Raw genomic sequence first — 22,654 nt, forward strand, 5'->3', positions numbered from 1 at the left:
AGAGAGTGGAGCAAAAGGGGGGGGGGGGGGAAAAAGTTGCAGGAGGGCACTCTGCAAGATGCGGATGGAAAATCTCTACTGGGCTTTACTGCGTCTGATTTGGCAATCAGTAGGCAACAGAGAAACAGCTACGGCCATGCAGGAAATCCACTGACTTCCCCGGGGATTTCAGCGAAGGCACGGTGCAGCACACCGAGGTATTACGCACGCCAGGTTCACGGCCCGTCAGCAGCACGATTACACAAGAGCACACTGGACAAGCCTGGGGGCGCTGTCAAGCGGGCATCAAAATAAAATAAAAAAAACCAAACAACCCAAACATTACGCAAGGAAGGTAGTGACATGGCATTTGACTCTCCTGAACTGCAAATTAAACATGAGGAGCATTTTGGCTTACAGTGGAACAGAAGGGCTGAGCAGTAGGAGCAGGGCTGGGTAACACAACAAAATGCAGAAGGCTCAGAAGATGCGCCTCTGGAAGGAAACCTTTGTCCCTGTATCACCCCAAACCTGACATCATCCCTAGAATTCCTGTTCAATTTCAATAGGACGCTGGCCTGCCTAGAAACAAGAGGCCACACCGGGCCAGGCTCCGAACCTTTTCCATTAGCAAATTGTTGGTTACAAATCTATCCCAGGCTGGCAGGCAGCCGGGTCCGAATCCTGCAGCCCATTGTCAGCCAGTGGCTTCGGCAGGAATCTGAGCAATGGGAGCGGGTCCTAAAACCTGGCATGTAATTAAGCGGTTTGGGTTTTTTGCTCCACAGTTGCTGTTAAGGTACATACGTGACTTCGCGCTTGGTACATTTACGCTGCAGTTAGCAAATGATACGGCGCTACCTTGTAATAGTCTTCAGGTGGCAAAATTGCATATAATCATTGTCATGTTCTCCCAGCTGTTTATAAACAGATTAAAAGAACTGGGTTAATTCTGGATACTGTACTAATTAATAAACAGCAGCTAACACAGCTGCCGATGGCTTAAGAAAAACATTCAATTTAGAAACAGTCCTGTTACTATCGTAGGTTACTTTTCTTACTGAGGTTCTCTGCATCAAAACATCTCTACTCCTTATGAACACGTCTGCTCCGCTCCATCCCCCTCTGAAGCTCTCACTGTAAATATCTCCCTTCCAAAATCGAGGCACCTCTCGGTCTTAAATTTTATTCTAAACCAACTCACAGTAACAATGTGACTTGAACCACAAACTGCTCTTTCAAAGAAACACTAATATACATAAAAGCATTAAGTCTGAGGTATGTTGACCGGCACGTACAGACAGTTGTGATCTATTAACTCTGCAAACGGAACAGCAGTGTTTTATGTCTCCAACATTAAGACAGCAGTAAATTGAAAAAACCCAGCTCATCCTGTAACAGGCAAAACCTTTCAAAGACAAAGAAGCACAGAACAATAAACGTAATATTTCAGCATACTTTTAAATCCGCCAGAGAAAGGTAACAAATGCCCCAAACCACTTTTAAAATGTTTTATCTCTGAAACCTGAATTAAAACGCAGAATAGTTTTCCGCAATAAAGTTAGCTGTGTAACACCTCAAATGGAAAATAGTTCACCTGCCACAAAGTCTATATAGTCAAAACAAGACAATCAGGTGGGCCCTGGTGACTTCACCTTCAGCATCACAATTCCCCATTTTATACACACCTCTGACAATTTTATCAAGAGAAATTTCATATTTTTTAAAATTCACGACAAAACTGCATTAACATGGACACTGTGAGTATCAACGAGGTCAGTAAGATAAATATACTTAAATAAACTATTACGGTTGAAAAATTCAGTAAGAGACAGGGTTTACTTTATTAAATGCAACTTTATTGTTGCCATCTTTTCTTCATTTATTAAACAAACTGAATAGAATTCAGAACACGCTATTGAACAAAAGGTATAAAAGTCAACTAGAAGCAATAATCCTATTTTTATACAGCAACAAATCAAATGCACAGTATGGTTTTTTTGTTGGTTTTTTTTTGTGTGTGATCGCAGGTGATTGGCTTTAAAATAAGCTAACTGCCCGAAAGGCAAAATTCCTTTACAATTCCAGCCGTAAGTCTGTGAAAGAGACTCTAAGGCAGCCCAACATCTTTATGATGCCGCATAATGTGCTGGTTCTTCTCTGAAGGCCTTCGGAAACCTTTCTTGCAATACTCACAACGGTGAGGGTAGTCTTTTGTATGAATGGAAATAACATGCCGTTTGAAGCCTGAGGCGTCTGTAGTGCTATACTCACAGTACTCACACTGATAAACCTTCCTGCCACTGTGTGTTTTCATGTGTTTTTTCAGCTCGTTCTGTTGCCTAAAGCCCTTCCTACATCTCTTGCACCTGAACGGAAGATCCTTTGTGTGAACTGAGAGTATGTGGCGACTCAGAATGAACGGATCTGCAATCTTAAAGTCACAATGTCTGCACTGGTGCAATTTTTTACCCTTGTGAGCCGCCACGTGTTTTTTCAGTTCCGAAGGCCTGTGGAAGCCTTTATCGCACATATCACACTTATGGGGGTAGTCTTTTGTGTGGACTGAAATTATGTGTCGTTTCAGATCACTCGAGTTTGAGCTCTTGTGGTCACAATGCAAACACTGATGTGTTTTACTTTCTTGATGCATAAGCGTATGCTGCTGTAGCTCTTTGGTATCTGAAAAAGTCTGGAAACAAATATCGCACTTGAATGGCGTTTCCTTACTGTGTTTAGTCTTTACGTGAGTTTTCAAGTTAGAAGAGTCGGCAGATCGGTATTCGCAATATTGGCACTGGTACGGTTTTTCACCAGTGTGGATTCGCATGTGCTTCTTGAGCTCTGACGGATGGCGAAATCCTTTGCCACACTCCACGCAAATATGAGGAAAGTTCTTGCTGTGGACAGCTAAAAGGTGATGACTCAGTAATCCTTGTTCTGCTGTCTCGTAATCGCAGAATTTGCACTTGTGCATTTTATTAACTCCTTTGTCCCTGTGCACCATCTTGTGAGTAAATAAAGTTCCCGCATGAGAGAAGCTTTTCCCACACTCATCGCACTCAATAAGCTTTTCTGTTTTGTTGGTCAGCTTATGACTCTCCAAGTGGTTATGTAAACTTATTTTTTTATTCGTAGTGTAATCACAGTCTGTGCATCTGTATTTCTTCTTAGTAAGAAGGTGCTCTGGGTGGTTTTTCATGTGCCTTTTCAAGAAACCTCTAGATTTAAATTTCTTTCCGCAAATCATGCAGGGGTAGACTGTCAACGGATGACCATCAGGGCCAATGATTATTGCTGAAAAACAACAAAAAACCCTTCCTCAATATTATACAACAATATTGCACTTCAATAAATGTCGTATTTCAACCTTAACAGTAAGCTGAACTGTTACATAAGATCAGACACATACCCTATACCATATAATAAACAAGCTTGTTACTGGGTTAGGTAGCAGAAACTGAGGGGATGACCACCTTCATTCATTATTATGATTATTATCAGGAGAAAGGAAGTACTGGCTTTTTTATGCAGACATCCAAAGCATCACCCAGCTGTTCTCCACCTCAAATAATTCTACTCTGAAGAATTCTGACCGACTTCACACATTAAATACATGTAGAAACCGATACTGGTGCAAAGAACAGCAACCAACTTGTTAAACCCGAGCATTACATAGTAAGCGCATAGCACATGATCTTCTTTGACTTTCCACGAATCTGTAGATAAAAGTTTGATCTGGCAGTTTAATCACCTACCACTGACTACAATTCACATGTCCCCAAACTAACACCTCCTTCTTGTGCCATCTGTCACAGTTACAATCTGAAGAGGTATCAAGGAGGAATCAATGAGAATACATTTCACATACAGACACCTCAAAGCTTTGGAACTTGTTTCCGCTCATCCGTCAGCCTGATTTGTTTACTCTGAATTTGTCTAGGCCTGCTAAAAAGCTCTCTTTTCCAAAAATGTTTTAGAAGGAGAACTGACTAGGTAGCTGGAAATAGAAAAAGCAAACTTGGAGATTAAAATTTGCCTGTTTTACTAATTCAGCGCTAGACAAAACAGAACTCCTACAGTTAAGTCACAATTTGGAAGGAAACTTATAGTATCATTTAAGGCAAGGCTACTAAAGAAAAGAGTCGTGTGCTCTTTCATCAGACCAAATAAATCATTCAGACCATAACGCCGTAACAGCAGAAATCAAATAATACCAAAACAGTGTATCTGTTCTTACAGATGCAAGTAAGAACATTGGTATGAACATCAAGGCCATTTACTTCACAATTAAAACAGAGAAGGGTACAGAAGCTACACTACCTACTGTAACATATAACATTCAGATTTTCCAGTTACTTATTGGGCTGATACAATGAAATGTATTCTTCTATATATTTTCAATAAAGAGAAAAAGGGTTTTTAAAAAGTGCTATTACAGAACCTTTAAAAAAGTTACATTAAACATTAAAATTGCTGTGGCAGGTTAAGTATATAGGTTTTTAACCTTTTGCTATGACACTGTGTTTTTCTGTGTCAGAGAAAGGTTTCCTTTAAGACACCCCCTCCCAATCCAAACGAGCTATGTATTTAAAAACTTCAAAGTCAAATGTGCACTCATATATGATGTAGAAGTGTTGTCGACAAAATAATTCCCCAAATAATCCCTGTTTCTTGCACACCCTAGCAGCAAAGTACATCTGCTTATAGATAAGTGCCTAGAGGAGTGAGAGTACAGCCAGCCACCAGATACTCACCTGTTTGATACTGCCTAGACTCGGGTCTCCTTTTTTTCTTTGGTTTTTGCTTAGCCAGTCTCCCAAGTCCAGCTGACTCATCTATGTGCAAAAGAGCACTTGCAGTGCCATTCCGACTTTCAATGCCATCGTTATTATTACCTAACAAGATAAGTTAAAAAGTTACCTCCTGCCATCACTCTACAGAATATTCGAGCAACAAACTCTACGATGATAACAAAAGAAATTATAAACTATTACTGGACATTTAATCAAACCATAATAATGTACAGGATGAGCTGAAAAACTCCTCTGTATGTATTATGTTTGGTATTATGAACCTGGAAGCACTTGCTTTGTTAAACTCATTTTACAGGAGTACACAATTTACAGGAATTAATGCTTTTCCATGTCACAAAGAGTACTCCTTTAAATGCAGTATTTCTTGGATTTCTTTGATTGCTAATTATGCCCCAAATGTTTAACATCAGTAAACAATAGCATGTCACAGTATTTACTGTGCCCTGTTTTCTTCTCAGTCCTGAAATACATTCATGTGTGAGCTCCCATTCACTTCTGGACACCCGAATTCACCTGACTGAAGCTTCTTGCACACCGAGTTTCAGAACCGGAACTGCGATCAGCGGATCGTTCTGAACAGCCCATAAACTTGCACATAAAGTACACTACTTACTATTTGCACACCTGATGCTTTAACACTTACAAATTCTTTCTACTGGGAACAAAGAGCATGCTCAGTATTGTATAATAGAAAGAAGGAAACAAATTTTGCCTCACAGAGCTTTGTGTTTAATACACAAATGGTATCACTGGATCTAAAACAAACATGAAAATTACAAGTAAATATTTCTATATATTTAGGAAAGTATCTATTGGCAATCAGTTTAACATTGCTGATTTAAGGGCGTAAGAAAATTTTAATAACAAATTTTGTAGTTAAGTATTTACTTGCATCAATGGAAGGCAACAGTTCCTAGTGAAAGCAAAGCACACAAATAAACCAGGAAGACTGAAGCGGAAGAAAGTGCAAGATGCTCAATAGCTGTTCCCTTTGCAGAGTGCTGAGAATGAATATTTGTGATTAATGTAAGAAAACTCAAGAGCCAGGAACAGGCATGTGCAGAGCCTGAAGATTCTGATCTATATGCTAGCTCAAGTGCTGAACAGCAAATGTGGCAAGTGACAAACGCTGAAAACAAAAGCCCAGTTCACATCTTACACGTAGAAGGTTTGTAACAAGTAAGGGAAGAGTCCTTCTAGAGTATTACATAAAACAAGCCCCAAACATTTTCTAATACTAGAATAAAATTGTAAAAACTTTCTGGAATGTAAAGCACAGTGGGACTGGGGTTTAGCTACAATAAAGCAACAGAACACATTTAACATTTTAAGATGCCATTGTTATCAGTTCTTAAACCCTCTTTAAGTGGAGAAGAGTTCTGAGAAGTGCAGATGACAAACCTCTGCTATTTTCACACCTTTCTGTTTCATTATTTCTTCCCTTCCCCACCACCTCTCACCTTGCATGTTAGGTTGCTTACTGCTGACAATGCAATGACTCCACTGTTTCCCACATTCTTATAATCTCCTTTCAACTCCACCTCTCTGTCCTTAATACACTCTGCTCAATTTTCTCCTCCTCCAAAATCACTGAATGCTCAGTCTACAACTATTGTTTCGAGTTCACTTAATTTTTAATTCCCACTCAATCTGGCTTCTCTCCTTTTCTCTTCACTGAAACTGTGCTCACCAATATACAGCCAAAGATAAGGCTCTGGGTGCACTACCACCCATCTCCTAAGCAACTTTTAACACACTGCTCCCTGAGATCTTGCCCTCCCTTGACTTAACGTCTGTGTTTACAGCCCCCATCGCATTCTCGGAACATCCCGGCCATATGTTTGCTGGCACCATCACCACAATCCACATCATGCAGACATATAACCTAAGTTTTGTCCTCTACCCCACTGTTTCTTCTGTTTTGTTTACTCAAACTACATTTAGAAGAAGAATGGGGCAATACAGAAACATTCCTAAAACAAGATTTTGGTCTATCAGCCTACCTAAGTTTCGGAAATCAGTCTGCACACCAGTTCGTGCTCAGATACTAATGCTCAAAAAACATGGTTCTGCATGCTGGAAATATTCTCAAGGTTCTGCTATAATTTTAACATGGCTCCCTCCAGCTTCTTTTTCATTAATCAATTAATTATTTCCATTAGTGAAATCACATATTTTGTATGTTCCTTCTAGAAAGCATTTAAGTCAAGCTAGAGGTCAGTGTTGCTTTTCACTGTTACACTGAATCTTACATATTCCCATCTGCTTTTTTTTCCCCCCCCCAAAATAAAAATACTCAGGTCTATTCCCAAGCCAGCTCTTACTGTGTCCTAAAACTGTGAAGGACAGATGTTCTTGAGATGCAATTTTTCAGCTGAAAGCTCATGTACCTCCCCCTCTATATCATGAAAATATGAAGGAAAATGCCTGTTAAAATAGGATTAAGAAGCAGCCTGCCTTACAGCTTCTCTCTTCTTCTCTTTTTAATTTTAAGGCTCATTATGCCAAGAAACCATTCTTAAAATAAAACTTCAAAAACAAACACAAAAGTACAAATACTCCACTACCCTCCAAAAAACAACCCCCAACATTCTGCTATAGACCGTTTGACCAGGAAGAATTCTTTGAGTATTACCTACCATAAGCTGCTGCCCAAGCTATGGGCATGAAAGTTTTAATTTCAGTGTCATCAATTTGCTGTTCATGGGCCACAGCTGCATCCTCCTCTCCTACAATCACTTCCATATAAACCTCATCAGCTATTTCTGCAACATCTAAGAGAAAAAGAAGTCAAGAAAAAATTAATAGGAACACTGCACTGTTGAAAGTGAAAATCCCTGTTCCCAAATGAAAGCCACCTACTTACTTAAGTCTTCATCTTCATGCTGAGAATCATTTACAGTCATGTAAACCATTTTCTCCCTTGGAATACGAATACTGCTATTTTGATCAAGTAATCCAACTGCGTGGTCATTCTCTGGCTCGCTCTCCACAATGTCTACTGTGCCCCCTAATTAGGAAGACCAGAGCAAAGTATTTTAAACACACTTTGTTCAAATTCTATGCTAAACCAAAGAAACTGAAAGTTTGTTACTCTTTGACATTAGTCCCACATCTCTTTACAGATGACTTGAGAGAAACCACAGTCTCTAATTATGCAAAATTTCAAATGTCAGGTTGGAGTATTCTAAAATGAGTTCATTTTACCTAAATCATCTTCTCCCGGATCTGCTTTGAATATATAGACCTTGATGACTTCTGGACAAATGCCATCCACTTTACAAGAGCCACTTTCTGACTCTGCTTCCATGGTAATTTCAGCAGAACCTTCGTGTTCTATTTTACCAGCATCATCCACTACAAAAACAAGTTATTACAATTATCCAGTTGCATACAGACAGACATACATGAAAGACTTTATTACTTTATTACTCAAATTTGGAAGCAGTTTAAAATTATGTTGTGATAAAGAACCTACCCATAAATATTTTTTTTCATATCCTTGAAAACCATAATAAACACAGACAAACTCAAGCTGTGTCTTCTAGTTAAGAGGGAAGTGCAATAGTGCTGCAGTGATATGACTAGAAGCATGAGCACCACACCAGGCAATGCTAATAGGGAAACAGTGATCTGCAGCAAGATGATGGTAGGAAGAAACTGCACACTAGTACTTACTCTGTGGCATAATTTCACTTAGTCTCAGTTTTAATTGCTTTCTCCTTCACAACTAATAAGCTATTAATTGTTTTTTTCAAGAGCACTATCTGTTGCTCAACCCTGTCTCTAATGCAAGCCAGTCAGACCTGGTTCTTAGCAAAGCGGTGTTATTGATGCTTCTTCAGCTGACTAGAGAGGAAATCTAAATGAAAACTACAGGAAGAAAACCCTCCACTTTTCTCATCTGCTCAACAGCTGAAGGATCGAGCACAGTGTCAAAGCACTGCCCTGACGCTACAGCACCGGTGAACTTACTCAACTAATTGTTCACGGTGCCCTTACTGAAAGGGACTTGCACTGGATATTATGCTGTAGCCCTATATACTCTCCTTACCATTGTTTCCAATTTTGCTCTCCTCCTTCCAGAAGTGCACCAACACCATGCTTCAGTTTGAATTGCCGTAACTTGCCTAGGTCTTCCACATAAGCACAGCTAACAGCCAGCTTCATGAGGAACACACTTTTTTTAAGACATACTCTACATAGGCACGCACACCCCCCCACATTACTTTACTAAGCATGGGTTTTCAAGAAATAAATACTAAATACACAAAAATCAAATCCAGCATCTCAAGACCTTTGAGAATCTCCCAATTGCAGAAGCCTCAGAAGTTTCTCAAGAGTTGAGATTATTTAAGAATTCTTAACATGATGGCATACTTTTTAATTTGTGACTTTATTGCTGATAAAGTTACTTTTGGAGGCAGACATGGCTCCCTGAGAGCCATGCATAACTTCAACTCATGACAACAAGACATGAAATTTATACTAAAGGAAGTGTAAGAACCATCACACAAATGCTGTAGAATTTTCAACTACCATACCTAGTACATGCAAAATACTTGGTAAAGTATTCTCATTTTACTGGCACTCATTAAACCACCCTCATAACTAAAACATAGTTTTACTACTCAGTAACTGCAACTCTTTCATTTACTTTAAGATCTACTTAAAAAAAAAAGCTCAAAACATTATTACTATTTTCCTGCCATGAAGTCAATAAATTAGCCTTTAAATTAGAAAAACTAGCACATGTTGTGTCTCATGTATCAAACAGAAGAGTCTTTAAGTACACTTTCTCAACCAGGCATCACTATTCACAAAGAAATATGAATAACATTAAATTATGAAGCACTAAAATAAACTATATCTCTCACTGAAAGAGCAGCAGAAAAAAAGGTTACATACTCTTATGGCAAGTTCATGATCAATGGCCACCATACAGAATGTTTCAAGCAGTATGATGTTGAAAAAATGACTCTGTGCCACGGGACAACATAACACCTTGTAGCTGAAACCCCAAAGCATTTAAAAAATAAAAACCTTAAGATGTTCTTTTGAATCATGTTAACAACATAGCTCCACAATACATATATTCAGTTATTGAGCAGACTTTCATAAATTCTTTGGCATAGGCATGAAACACCAAACGTCACTGGAACTGTGACAAAAAGAAAACTTGCTTTCGTTCCTACACTAGATTTATGTAGTTGTTCTCCTTTAACTTGGCTGTTTCCAGTGTCACGCACGTGTACTTGGAAGGCTTTCAAATCAGCGTAGACTGATTTTACACTGCTGAAGCCAAAGGGGAAGTCTGCCACCAAGCTCAACTGATGCTGGAACATACTCAAGGAAGGAAAATAATGGCTGAAGCAATCAAAGAGAAAACAAACCTACGTGAACTATGTGAAACAGGCTGGTTTCTTTTCACCAAAACAAATTTTTTTTTTACTTCCATACATACGTGGAAGTATCCATTGATAACATTCACACAACAAAAGAATTGCAGACCTTAAAAATATGCTCCATTTACTCTTCGAAATAAATTCTCTAAGGTTCAAAGTCATCCTTTAAACATGGTTTTTAAAAAATTGTTATATCATTTAGAGTTTGTTTATCCCTGATTTCCCTCTATATTCAACAGTGTTTTCAAAATGTAACAACTGGTTTAAATATTTTTCAACAGCAGCATTTAACTGTAAGGAAATTGATGTGTAGGAATATTAGGCCAACTTTTCTCATCCAAAGGAAAAAAAATCCACTCTTGACAGGTGGTAATACTTGAAAACCTGAAGTCCCTAAAGGGCTTCAAAAGTAAATAGTATTTGCAGCATAGTAGCAAACAGGTAACAGGAAGAAAAGTAGGGTGGAAAGAAAGAGGTAGAAGAAAGGATAAAAATCAGAAAAACAAACAAGGTGGAAGAGAATGGCTATCTGTCACACAAAGCACCATTTTCATGGTATTTTGTCCTATGGCTACATAAGCATTTATCTGTACTGAGTCACTGACGCTCTGGCAGCATTTATGAAATTTGATTTCTGTTTAACACTTTCCCTGTGTTTCTGCATTCTCCATGTATCTCAGTCTCACAATCAAGAGAAAATGATATTCATAAATACTTGACTGATCAATGTTTGAAGTTGGAACTCTGATGATGTTTGAATTTTTCATCCAAATTCACAGCCCATCAAGCGATCCCACAAATACCATGCATGACTGACCTCTCACACTGCTGCTCTTTGAAATTACAAAAAAACCCCAACCAAAAGTACTTAAAAGTATTAGTTAAGCTTATAAGAGACCACTTCCTTTCAAGTAGAGATGCTAGGCAGTTACTAATCACAAGTCACATGCTAGATAAAGGTTCAGTCTAGCATTGTGTCTCCATTTAATTAGATATTAACTGAACACTAAAAAATTTAAATGTATGATTTTTTTTTTCCCTCTCTACTAGCTGGGAGCCTTATTTAAGTAAACAAGCAGATTCAGACTAATTCTCCAAGTTAAAAAAAAAAAAAGAGAACAATTATTAGAGACAAATTATTTTATGTCAAGTAAACCTCAAGAATGCATTCTATGGTTAGTTTGCTGATGTTCTTCACAGACTTCACTGACTAGAGGAGCCTGCTCTTTACATATTATGAGCTGCAAGAAATAACTAAAAAATGTATGCACTTCTCCAATGTTGCAGTAATTGCTTCCATATAAAGATAATGCTTGAATTTTTATTAAAAGCAGAGAGGTGAGAAAGGTGTCACACAACATGGAAGATGTGCAATATTTAAAGCCTGTCTAGTTATGATTTACATTACAAGGAAATCAGCAAAAAGTGACCAACATTTAAAAAAAGGAATGAAGAAAAAAACGAAGAAATAAAAGATGCAGCAACATTAATAACAGATTGTTTGCTTAATATGTGTTCTATCATGACAACAGCATTTGTCTCCTGGAAAATATTACATCTAATTAAAAAAATCACATAATGCCATAACTATAATGTCCAACCAATAATTGTCTCCTATATCTTTGCCCTCCTATTAAAATATGCCTAATGACATTTTGGGGACAGAAACAGGCATTGATAATAAAAACAATATTTAAAACCCAGCTGAGGCCAGTTTCCCCACATAGGAGCATAAATGCTAGCCCAAGATCCTACATACTGCATTGGCTTAAATGGTACATCTTTTCTTTAACCATGACACGTACACTTTGCCCAGTAAGTTGGTTTTAGCTGTTTATATCCAATATTTAATGGATCAGCAGATACAGGCTTGCAGTCTTTTAACTAGAAAAATGCAAATATCAGTAACTGCCTTTATTTTTTAATGGTTTCCATAGGCTTCTACATTTATTCTTTGCTACCATTTCTCCTCTATGTGGGATTGATGAGGAAAATAAAAGGACTGTAAAAGGTAAAATTCACTTAAGCACTAAGACACCTTCCATCTTTTTCAAGTACATACTGCTCATTGCTAAGTAACACACCGAAACAATGCTTACAAACACTCTTAAGAAAAAGCCTGTCTCTACACCAGTTTAACAGATCTTGGAATCTGTCTATGGAGCAATTAGATGAGAATCATCTATTTTGTCAGCCTTCATGTTCTCAAATGATTCTCTGCGCTACTACAAAAATGCGTATCATGGGATACTTGCCTGCTTACAAAACAAATAACCCTATTTAACTATTCTTAATGAAAAAGGCCGCTGTTACCTATTCTGTTTTCTCTAAAATAGATTAAAAGCACACTGTATTCCCCAGACAGACTTTGCTCAGTTTTCTGTCATAGAAACATTTTACTTGTACTTCGCTTGATAGCAGAGAATTCCTAGTCCACTGAAGAAGTTGTTTTTACCATCCGGTTATTTTTTAAATGGCAAAGCAGGTTTCCTAACCTGTGAGAAAATAGAAATCTGTTCCATTTTAATGCCATTGCCATTACACATGAGCAACAGTATACCCTATGCATCTCAAGCTCCCCTCAGGGCAGCAAACGAGCAGAGGAGAACTTCCTAAGCTCCAAACTGGTATCTACACTTGTCCTTCTCATCCTGCTCTCCCCAGCACACAAATCAGACTAAGCTCTGAGGCATCACTTAGCCCACAGGAACTCATCTCCCTCCCCTCTCACAGTGACCTCCTGAGCAGTCTCGGCTGCAACAACTGTTGGTGCCATTCCAGTGTCAGGCAGAAGCATGGCAACAAGCTCTACCTCACAAAAAGAAAAACATAATTTCCTGCATCTTTAAGAACCTCCAGGGAAAAAAGAGGAACGTACTTATTCATGCTGAAAAAGCAAGTAAAAGCATTTTGTTTTCTTGACTAGAAGTCTACTGGATGGCCCTAATGAAGGCACGAACTGTATGGCTGTGTTGATTAGATCCATTTCTTTCAATTTAACATCTAACAAGGATGAGAAAAGATAGGTTTCACCTAGACCTATGAAAGATTCAAGCATTATTGTCTCTCTGAGTACCCTGGGTTCTGACTCCTGTAATGAAAAGTGTTAGTTCACATACAACAAACAGAAGACATGTCTAACTCAGAGCAAAGTAAAGGATATGGATGGAGGTAACATAGCCCCTGTATTTGCAAACATCATGTAACTTCCTAAAACTGCAGCTTAAATTTTGTGAGGCTATCCTTCCCTCTCTCCAGACTCCCTCTGTCAAACCTTCTTTGTGCCTCACCATTTTTCCTGCAATTAAATATGAGTATATCAGAGTACAACTTTGTCTTATGGAATGAGTTCATGCCAGAGGATGTATCTTACTTTGCCAAATCGAACAAAATCAGACAAGCAAAAATCTTAATTTACACCTTATGGCCAGGTGTGAGGCCATACGGTAGGGGGGGATTTGTTGTTTTGACAAACACTAGCTAATCCTATCACTACTGTTTCACTTACAGAGAAACGATGTTCCAAGCCTTAAAATTTGCTACCAACTAATTAGTACCAGTGTGAGCCAGAACACAGTTTATCCTTTCCTGACCAAACTCATCAACTGGCTTGTTACGGCATATTTGAAAGAAAAACTGATTTATCAAACTGCCTTGAATCCTTTTCAAGCTACTAACTAGTAGCAGTGTGCATTCTTTGAATGAGTATCTGATTCTGCTCTGCTTAAGTGCCCCAAATCTACCACGGACCAAAAATGAAGCTTGAGGGCAAAGACAAAGTATCCAAGAAAAAAGGTGAGTACATCAAAAGGTAAGTGATAATACAAGGTGTGCCAAGAAACATTATCTTGGAAATTAAAAAAAAAACCCAAAGGCATTATCAATGCAAAAGCTAAATTAAATCTAAATAGGAACAGAAATATTCAAATACTGAGTTTACTGAAGCAAAGTCAAAGAATGAAACCCACAGGGACTGCACTCCTTGAAAAGACAAACCAGGTGGAAACCAAGAAAGAAGGTAGAAAAAAAAACATTTTAAAAAGTACACATAGGTTAGTCATTTCAAAACAGGTATTTTCAGGACAAAACCAAGAAAATTATCTTATTTTAAGAAAATCTATGTAGACTCAGTTCATCAGGAACAAAAATGGAAACACTTAAAGAGAGCCACCAGATAGGAAGAAGATAGCAAAAAGATTTTGTCAGTAACTTCCACTGAAGAATAGAGACTGGCAAACCTACAACAGAAAGAATGCTAAGTGTCATCCCCTGCTTTGCAAGTGACTTAGATAAAAGAGGACAAGCAAAAGCATCCTGGAGAACACAGTCTACCTCCCAAATCTGGGAAGTGACTACATTTGGCTACTGTAATGGCAGACAAAATCACATTCCAACACCTGTCCCAGCAGTTCAGGGAGGTGTGCCAGAATCGAGCACAAATTTACAGGTTGGGATGAAAAAACAAAAACTAGGCTCATCTTACTACCTTTTAAAAACCCATCTAATACTAAGTTCAACTAAAGAACTGAGACAGTCAACAGATCAATAAATACATATACTGCCAATGCAACAAAAAAGGGAGGGGGGTTAATAGAAACAATGTTTTCCATACAACAAAGAGACTATTTGGCAAGATAGCGTTTACTTGACGGAAAAGCACTAGACTCTGACTTCACAACCAGAAGAACTTGTTATGCAAGCTTTAAACACAGTAGGTGGCAATAGGGAACTTCCCTTTAAAACGAACTTAACTTTTGAAACACAAATAGAAAGGATGCATGTTTTGTAGCGTAACGGTTGTTTTAAATGCTGGCTTATTTAAGGTTCTGAATCTAAACAAAGTACATGGCAAGACTATCAAGAGACGTTTAATATTAGAGTATGAAACTGCAGAAACACGTAACTGGAAATGGAGAATATCCCAGCACAACTGAACAATTAAATTCCTGTGTTTTCTGCCAGTTACCACCTGTTGATGAGCAGTACATCTCAGAAGATTTCCTAGCTGGGTGAGTATTTTAGGGATCATGCAATACGGCACCTACCAAGACATTCTGTCCTCATTCAGCCACTGGCAATGGTTGAATGGGATACATTATCTACCCACCCCTCTCGCTTGAATTTACATAGACACAGTTTGCAAAGTGTTCCTACTACAGCAGCCTCAGAGGCCTCACTGCTGCCCATGCTGCAGGATGGCACCCTGCGGGGAAGGGCAAACAAGAGACAGGAGCAGCAGCATCTTAAAAGAGCTACAGTCAGCAGTAAGAAGCAGGTAAGGATCACCACCAGAGTCAGGCCTCAATTACCCATAGGTGGATTATCCACTTCGTTGCCTAACTATGCTGCGGGTGCGGAAGCATTTAAGCTGCTTTCATCTGACCTAACTCGGGTCCAGAGTCAGAAAGTTGTATCTGTACCATAATGTACAGAGTGCATTTGTCAGTTTGGATAAATACTATTTCAGAGAGCAGCATCCTTGATGTATTTCACCTTAGTGTGATCTTGCAGCTTAATTTTACAATACTTTGTGTTATCCATATTTTGCATTATCCCATTTCATTTTTTTCCCAGATAATAGAGAATTAACTGTACCTCATATAAACTCAAAACATGGCTGCACAAGGTTATTCAAGGAACTCAAGAGATGATAAATTAAGAAATGCAGTGATCCTAGGTAAGGAGAAGCAACATTAAAATCCGTAAGTACAGAATATAAAAAAACAAGTTATTATACATTTCAAAAAAGTGTCCAAAGGAAAAAAAAAAGGTGAAAAAAAAAAAAAAAGGTAAAAAAAAAAGAAAAACGGGTAACTGAAGCAGAGCATGAAGTATGCCTCATCAATGGAGTCATTTAATGCTAGATGAAACTGAAGTGCCCAAAATGGCAATTAAACAAACCAGCCTAACAAAGCTTTTCTATTTCTACGACAAACAAATGTTCAGCAGTGACACTCTGATGTTCCTAGGTGCTGCACTGAGTAAGCATTATAATACAGTAGCATACTTAGAGTAAGCTCTAGTTCGCACAAATGGATATCCTCAGTAGAAAAAAGGACTGATGATATGCTCTGTTTTTCTCCATCCCTCTACTTTTAAGTCTTTTCAAATAGATTCAAATGGATTGTGCCACTGTTCCTAAGGGAGATTAAGATATTCACGGTTGCTTCCCAGCTACGAGCAGCAATAGCTACTCTTTTTGTTAGCAGTATACCTCTGTCTTTTGCTTAATCAAGAGAAGAAAAAACATTCTAACAGCAAAGAAAACCATATTGTTGCCATATCTAACTATAAGTGGGATGGAAGGGGTGGGGGCTTAGCAAAAAACAAGACAAGGATAACAAATCATCACTTGGACTTCGAAAAAACAGGTCTTCTTACATTCCCTTTTCCATGAAATAATTTGTTTTCTTAATGTCTTGGCAGTAATCTTAGTAACCTGCATATACATGTGTTTTCAAATGATGTCACATTTATTTTCTTTTTGTTCTTACTAAGTATACAGCGTTTAGTTTACTGGAATTCTTACTGTTTTGTTCAAATGCTATAAAATGCTACAGAAGTAATTTACGTCTGGTTAGACATGCATTTGCCAGTGGTTCTCTCCATCAGCTTCACCAGAATTTTTAGCTGGTACATGTTCCTAAAAACACCCCCATTTGAACATGTTTGTGAGATCTACATTTCATTAAACAATACAGAAAATCTGGCTTTGGTACTGCCATAAGCCCTTCCTCGGATATATCAAGCACCACCCAGGCCCATATCATAAGAATTTCGATGGCTTTACCCAGACACTTACAGGAAATCATAAGGTAATCTTCACAGTTGCCCTTCTCGTCTTGATGTTCCACAGGGATTCCATTGGCATCGATCACTGCCTCTGATGCACAGTCTGCCACCAAGACTTCTTCAGAAACAACATCTGTTCCCAGAGTATCAGTGACAATATCTGCTTCTTCAACATTATCATGAACTACATGTTCTACATGTCCAACTTCAGGTACATGCATTGACTCACTTGTCAGTACATGTTCTGGTATAGACATTGCTTCTGCTGTTATGTCAGAAGCTAAAACATCATCTGGGACAGTGCAATGAGCCAAAGAAACCTCTTCAGCTACGTCTGTGTCCAGCACTTGTTCAGGAATAATGACAGTTTCAGATACGTCTGGCTCCTCCATAATATCTGGGCACTGAACATCCTCGATAACAACATCCTCAATGACATCTTGGATTACTACAGAATCTGGATCATCAGGAACAAAATTATGCACGGTTATGTCTGAGTCGACTACATCTGAAACAAATACTGTTTCCTGTACTTCCACAACAATCTGATCTCCATCCATATGTCCGGCATCAGCTCCTGAAAAACATAATTAAAATAGCAGTTAAATTGTAAAACTAATTCAGATTAAGTGGTTAACAAATGAAATTACTTCTATTTTACTTCAACTTCTACACTGTGCTGCAATTTAATAAAACAGGCATCATAGCCTATAAGCAATTAAGATAGGCAGATATACAGGGAGCTGATAAAGCAATTCCTCAGTAGGTGCTAAAATAACTGAGATGAACAACAATTTCTCTCCTGGAAAAGGTTACCAATTTTTAGACTCTCCCCCAATATCCAAACAACTTTTACTTGACAGAACAGTAGCTCATTCATATTGCTCTGAGTAATAAAAGCAACCGAAAATCAAAAGCAACTACTCTCTACAAAAACATTGATGCAGCATAGCACTCTTAAACAAACACAAAATAAATGACAAATAGCCAATAGCATCTAATGTGAACACTCGTATCTACATATTATCTCCTGACAGACCTGTTGGATCAAAAAATGCATTTGGCTCATGTGGCTGCAATTCAAGCCCATCTTCATCCATGGCCTTTAACTCTCATCAGTCACAGCGTCTGTAGAAGGTAAAGAAGATAGGTTATTTTAATTCGTATTATGTTATGAAGGTTGCCTCTGCCTGTGCACTGAAAAGCAGAAACTTGGGGTGCGTGGAAGTTAACAGGTAACACCTCTTGACTTTAAGATGGACCAACCAGATTTCACTCAGGGTACCTCTGTTTGGAATGCCAGAAACACTACTCTAGAACACCAAAAACCCAGGGTCTGAATAAAAGGAGTGTAAGCTCCAACAGTCCAGGTCCATTCCTCAAAACCCCACAGCTCCACACAGAAGCAGCTGATAAAGGGATATGAAAATATTATTTCCATATAATCTTACAAAGATTAAAAAATTAAGACAAAGCCTATGCAAGTTCACACTCAAGTCTTCTTTGGATGGTGGGGAATACAGCGCCGTCAAATCAAAAAAGCTCAATAAGGTAAATTAAAGGTAGACAGCTATTAATCTGAAATGCACACTGCTTTTGATGTCCCTGTATTCGTACTTGGGCAGTCAGGAGGAATTTACTCTTATGTCACTTCAGGAATTCAAATCATCAATGTAAACTGCTTCCAGAACATAAGACCGTATGTTCTCAAAACCCAGATGTGTGAATATTTTAAAAACTCCTGCCCCAAGACAAAGTACGTATTTGCTTTTGTATTAAAAAACATCACCAGTTCTCAAAAATTACCAAATGTCACATTCTACCAAATTTCTTTGAGTGGAATATCAACACATAATAATAACTTAAGATTTCAATCTTCTTAACAAAAGAACAAAACAAGACCATAAAGTTAAAATACTTAGTAAATTTGAAACTGCAATCTCAATTTTGCTGCTTACATATGTGCATTACAATTAGGAACAGGCAAACCTAGCTGGGTAAAATGTGATCTAACATAAACCTGTACTACTCCCTTGCACTTAGTCCAACCAGCTTCCTAAGCACAGAACCAGCGCAAGGCAGCAGAACGTTGCTACATGTTTCTGCTCATGTTTCTGTACAAGTGGAAGATGCAATTCTCCTTCCTCCAAACATTTTTCATAGCGACAGGCAGAAACCTCTCCATTCCTGCGACACTTTCACAAAAGACCCAGAGAAAACATTAAGACTGTGCCCCAAGTTTCCATAAGAATCGTAACTCTTCTGAATTATGTCACATAACATTTACCTTTATTGTCTTCACAGGGAAAACTGCCACGCAAAAGAAAAAATTAACAACTACTCCAAAACATGAACATACAACCATAATCTGTAGCAAGTATTTCCTAGACTTCACCATTTTTCTAGCTCCACTTTTCTCAACTCTTTGCAGCTAACCACCTAATTTATGTATGAGAAAATGTATTTTTACAAGTTGAGGGAGAATATAGCCAGAAACTGAACTGGAGGAAAAGCAGTAGCAGTCTAATAATTTTCCACGGGGCCCCACATTTGTGTGATGTTCAGTTGGAAGGCCCCTACATTTTAAAGACAGCTGTGCTAACAAATCATTGTGGTTTCCAGCTGGACATAAATCACCTCACAATTATTCTGTCAAGCATTTCTGTCAGAAGCACCCACTATTAACAGGAACAGCTCATCACATAGATGCTTTTTTCAGAATCAAGTGCAGAAGAAAAGCGTTTCTCAGCTCCAGACACAAGACATAGCTTGACTAATGGCAATCAACTTCTGCCATGCCACAGAAACAAGAACAGAGTAACGAGGTTTCATACAGTCATTTCAGCAAAAATTATTCATACCCAAATTGGTTTACTTCCATCTATTCAGTATACACTTAGGCAGTCTATTACAAATGTCTTTCCTACTCATCATCTTTTCTGTGTTGTCTTCAGCGTTTAATTTCGTCTTTTCTGTTGCATATTCCCCAACTCCTAGTGTGCCTGTACCTGTATTATGTTCATTACCTCTCCAACCGCTCATTTCATCAGGGTTGGCAGGAATAAACTGCCTCTCTCCTCAGGCAACACACAGAGAAGCAGCTAGCACTTGCTGTCCAGCTCTCTTGGAAAAGTCAAGACGCTGTTTCTGCCTGTGCTTTTGAGGACTGCATTATCATACATATTTAGCCTCTGATCAGCTGGGACCCAACCAGCTTGAAGTGCCAGTTCACCACTAGCTACTGGAAGAACTGGCATTCGTTTTCCCCGCTTCCTGCTTTCATCACCCACCTGACCACCACTCCACCACAAATTCCTACTTCTTATGATTCATGCATGTACTTTCTCTATCCTATCCTCTCCCCAAATTCCTCACTGTCTCTACGAGCGAGCCTCTCCTTCATCATCCTTCTGTCCTCTTCAACCATGACACCCAGAGGCTGCCACCACTACTTCCCAGCTTCCAGAACAAGCCTGTTGACGCTCTCTCTTCACTGCTGCTCTCACGGCTGCCCAGATTCCAGGCAACAGATGCTAAAACCAATGAGTCTCTGCGGTGGTCATGATGATGCAGTTTCATGAAGACATTGCTACCAGCAGTGACAGCCCAGCAGACCTTCAATTGCATACTGTGCAAAACAGTGTAGCCTCTTCTGTATTGGTGAGGTCTTTTCACCTACGTATTATGCTCAGGTTCTACGCTGACTGAAGAAGTTCCCAGGCACATGGGTTTTCAAGACCGAGTCTTAAAAAGGCCACAGATTTATGGTCCCATACTTGTTCCAAAGAAGAAAAAACGCTACCCTTTCACTGAATGACTTTCTTCCTAAGCAAGGTTTCCCATAATGCATTTTTGCACCCAGACCCAGCCAACAAATTCACAGAAATTCTTATCCCTGAGCAGGGCCATAAAGACTTTAAAAGTGCTCCATTAGGGAACAGACCCCATCTCCATGGAAATTTTCTGCAGAAAGAGTACCGGAAGAGGATGCAGCACCTAAAACAGGATTTATCTAAACTATCCAAAATGATAAAGGTGTCTAAATCAAAATCTGCCATCCAAAAAGGTGTCAAGGCATTTGTTCATGGATGGGGAAAAAAAAATCCTGCAAAATTCCCTGAAATAGTTTCAGGGTTTGAGCATTCTAACCAGAAGATGAGAAAATACCGCGTTTCTTGCCGCTTGCTCTTCTGAGCAGTGGGCCAGCACAGGAGCCCAAGATTCAGCCACACAAAGGAAGGTATGCCACATGGTTCTGTACCAACCAACAGCTCTGTGATGAAGGCACTGTTCTGCGACACAAGAAATACCAGAGCTTCTTCTTGCGAGCACCACACCAAATACCTTCAAATTCCTTGGCAAGCACCCTAAGCTCTGTGGTACCACAAGGCTAAGCAGCAATTCCAGCAGTTCATTTTTCTGCAGGATTTCAAGAAGGGCAGAAAGTTCTCTCAGTTCTTTCAAAATATTCCAGCTGATGCTTAGCTCAGGAGCAGGTTTTGGCACAGAAGCAGACAGAATCAATTTTCAGTTCCGGTTTAGGAACCTGAACTCTCAAAGAGAGTCAGGTGCCCAGCCATGTCCCTACACTTACTCCTTCCCAACACCCAGCTCTATGTGGTTCTTTGTTCAAATCTCAGTAATTCAGGAACTGCTCTTCTACCACTACAACAGAAAAAGCCTAGGCACATAAACCCAGGTTTTATAACTCTGAAAAGAACTAAATATCTACATCTTTTACTTGGCTTGGGTCTACGTCAGCTTCACGTGGATCAAGACTTAATACAACTCTGAAATGCACCTAATTGATTTTTACCTATTTATTCCGAGACTTGTCTGGCTTTGGTTTTTGAAAGTCAAGGCAATATTTTCAAGTGGAAGGACAGATAGAAAATCATATACTAATGGCTGAAACGCTGTTAAGCTATTAGCAATAAAAAAACCCTCCCAAAATAAAAATGGGTATTTTCTGTAAATCTGATCTTGAGCAGAGCACGATCAGTCAAGAGAAGCAATACAGACAGTGGACTAGTCTTGCCACATTACAAATCCTTGACTCAATAGGCCTAGCAAGGTAATCAAGATGAAATAAAAAGAAATAGACAAGCTATCACCTTTTAAAGAGAGAACAACTTTAAAAATAGAGTTTCTTAGAAGAGCGAGCTTTAATATGTCACAGAAACTGTCAGTTCCTCTGCTCTCATCAAAAAAAGGGAAAATGGGAAAAAAGGAAAAAAAAGAGAAAAAGAAAAAAAGGGGAAACCTTAGAAAAGCTATTCTTATGAAAAAGAAACATGCAAGGTAGCCCTTTGCCTATTCCGAAATAAAGAACAGTACCTCTGTTTATTTGGGGTCAGGGGCATAACCCAAATACCCATGCAGCAAAACTCTGACCCTTCCCAGAAAAATCAAGGCATAAACAGCAAAATTCCCCACATCCAAGCCCCGGCTCCTACCTACGCTGAGATGACTTAAGTGTACAACCATAATCGAGTTCCCATCGTGCCTTGCTACATCACATTAAAAATTGCAGCACGCCTTGCATGTCCCAATTGGGTTAGAGCCCCGAGCTACCCGAAGCTTCGCTGTGGTTATGAGACGACTGTGGGTTCAGTCTACACCATTGCTGCAGCGTCACAACTCTCCCTACGTGACCCACTT

General features: G+C 39.0%; 1 protein-coding gene across 3 annotated transcripts; it reads right to left on the bottom strand.

Annotated features, from left to right (window-relative positions):
* Window positions 1–17: 17 nt before the first annotated feature.
* ZFX (zinc finger protein X-linked) lies at window positions 18–18,144 on the bottom strand. Of its 3 annotated transcripts, none has more exons than XM_009635690.2 (7): window positions 18,033–18,144; window positions 17,004–17,570; window positions 8,004–8,153; window positions 7,663–7,806; window positions 7,436–7,570; window positions 4,737–4,877; window positions 18–3,276 (listed from the first exon to the last, which is right to left on the bottom strand). In XM_009635690.2, exons 1-7 carry the CDS (start codon window positions 18,091–18,093, stop codon window positions 2,090–2,092), a joined length of 2,385 nt encoding a protein of 794 aa, XP_009633985.1. In that variant the 5' UTR covers window positions 18,094–18,144; the 3' UTR covers window positions 18–2,089. The 3 variants fall into 3 exon arrangements, with proteins under 3 accessions (XP_009633985.1, XP_035747167.1, XP_035747165.1); XM_035891274.1 differs by lacking the exon at window positions 18,033–18,144 and adding an exon at window positions 15,797–15,874 and having other exon boundaries at window positions 17,004–17,089; XM_035891272.1 differs by lacking the exons at window positions 7,436–7,570; window positions 7,663–7,806; window positions 8,004–8,153.
* Between the last annotated feature and the right edge of the window lie 4,510 nt (window positions 18,145–22,654).

The sequence above is a fragment of the Egretta garzetta genome, unplaced genomic scaffold, assembly GCF_000687185.1.
Source record: "Egretta garzetta isolate BGI_Z169 unplaced genomic scaffold, ASM68718v1 scaffold373, whole genome shotgun sequence".
Taxonomy (NCBI): Eukaryota; Metazoa; Chordata; class Aves; order Pelecaniformes; family Ardeidae; genus Egretta; species Egretta garzetta.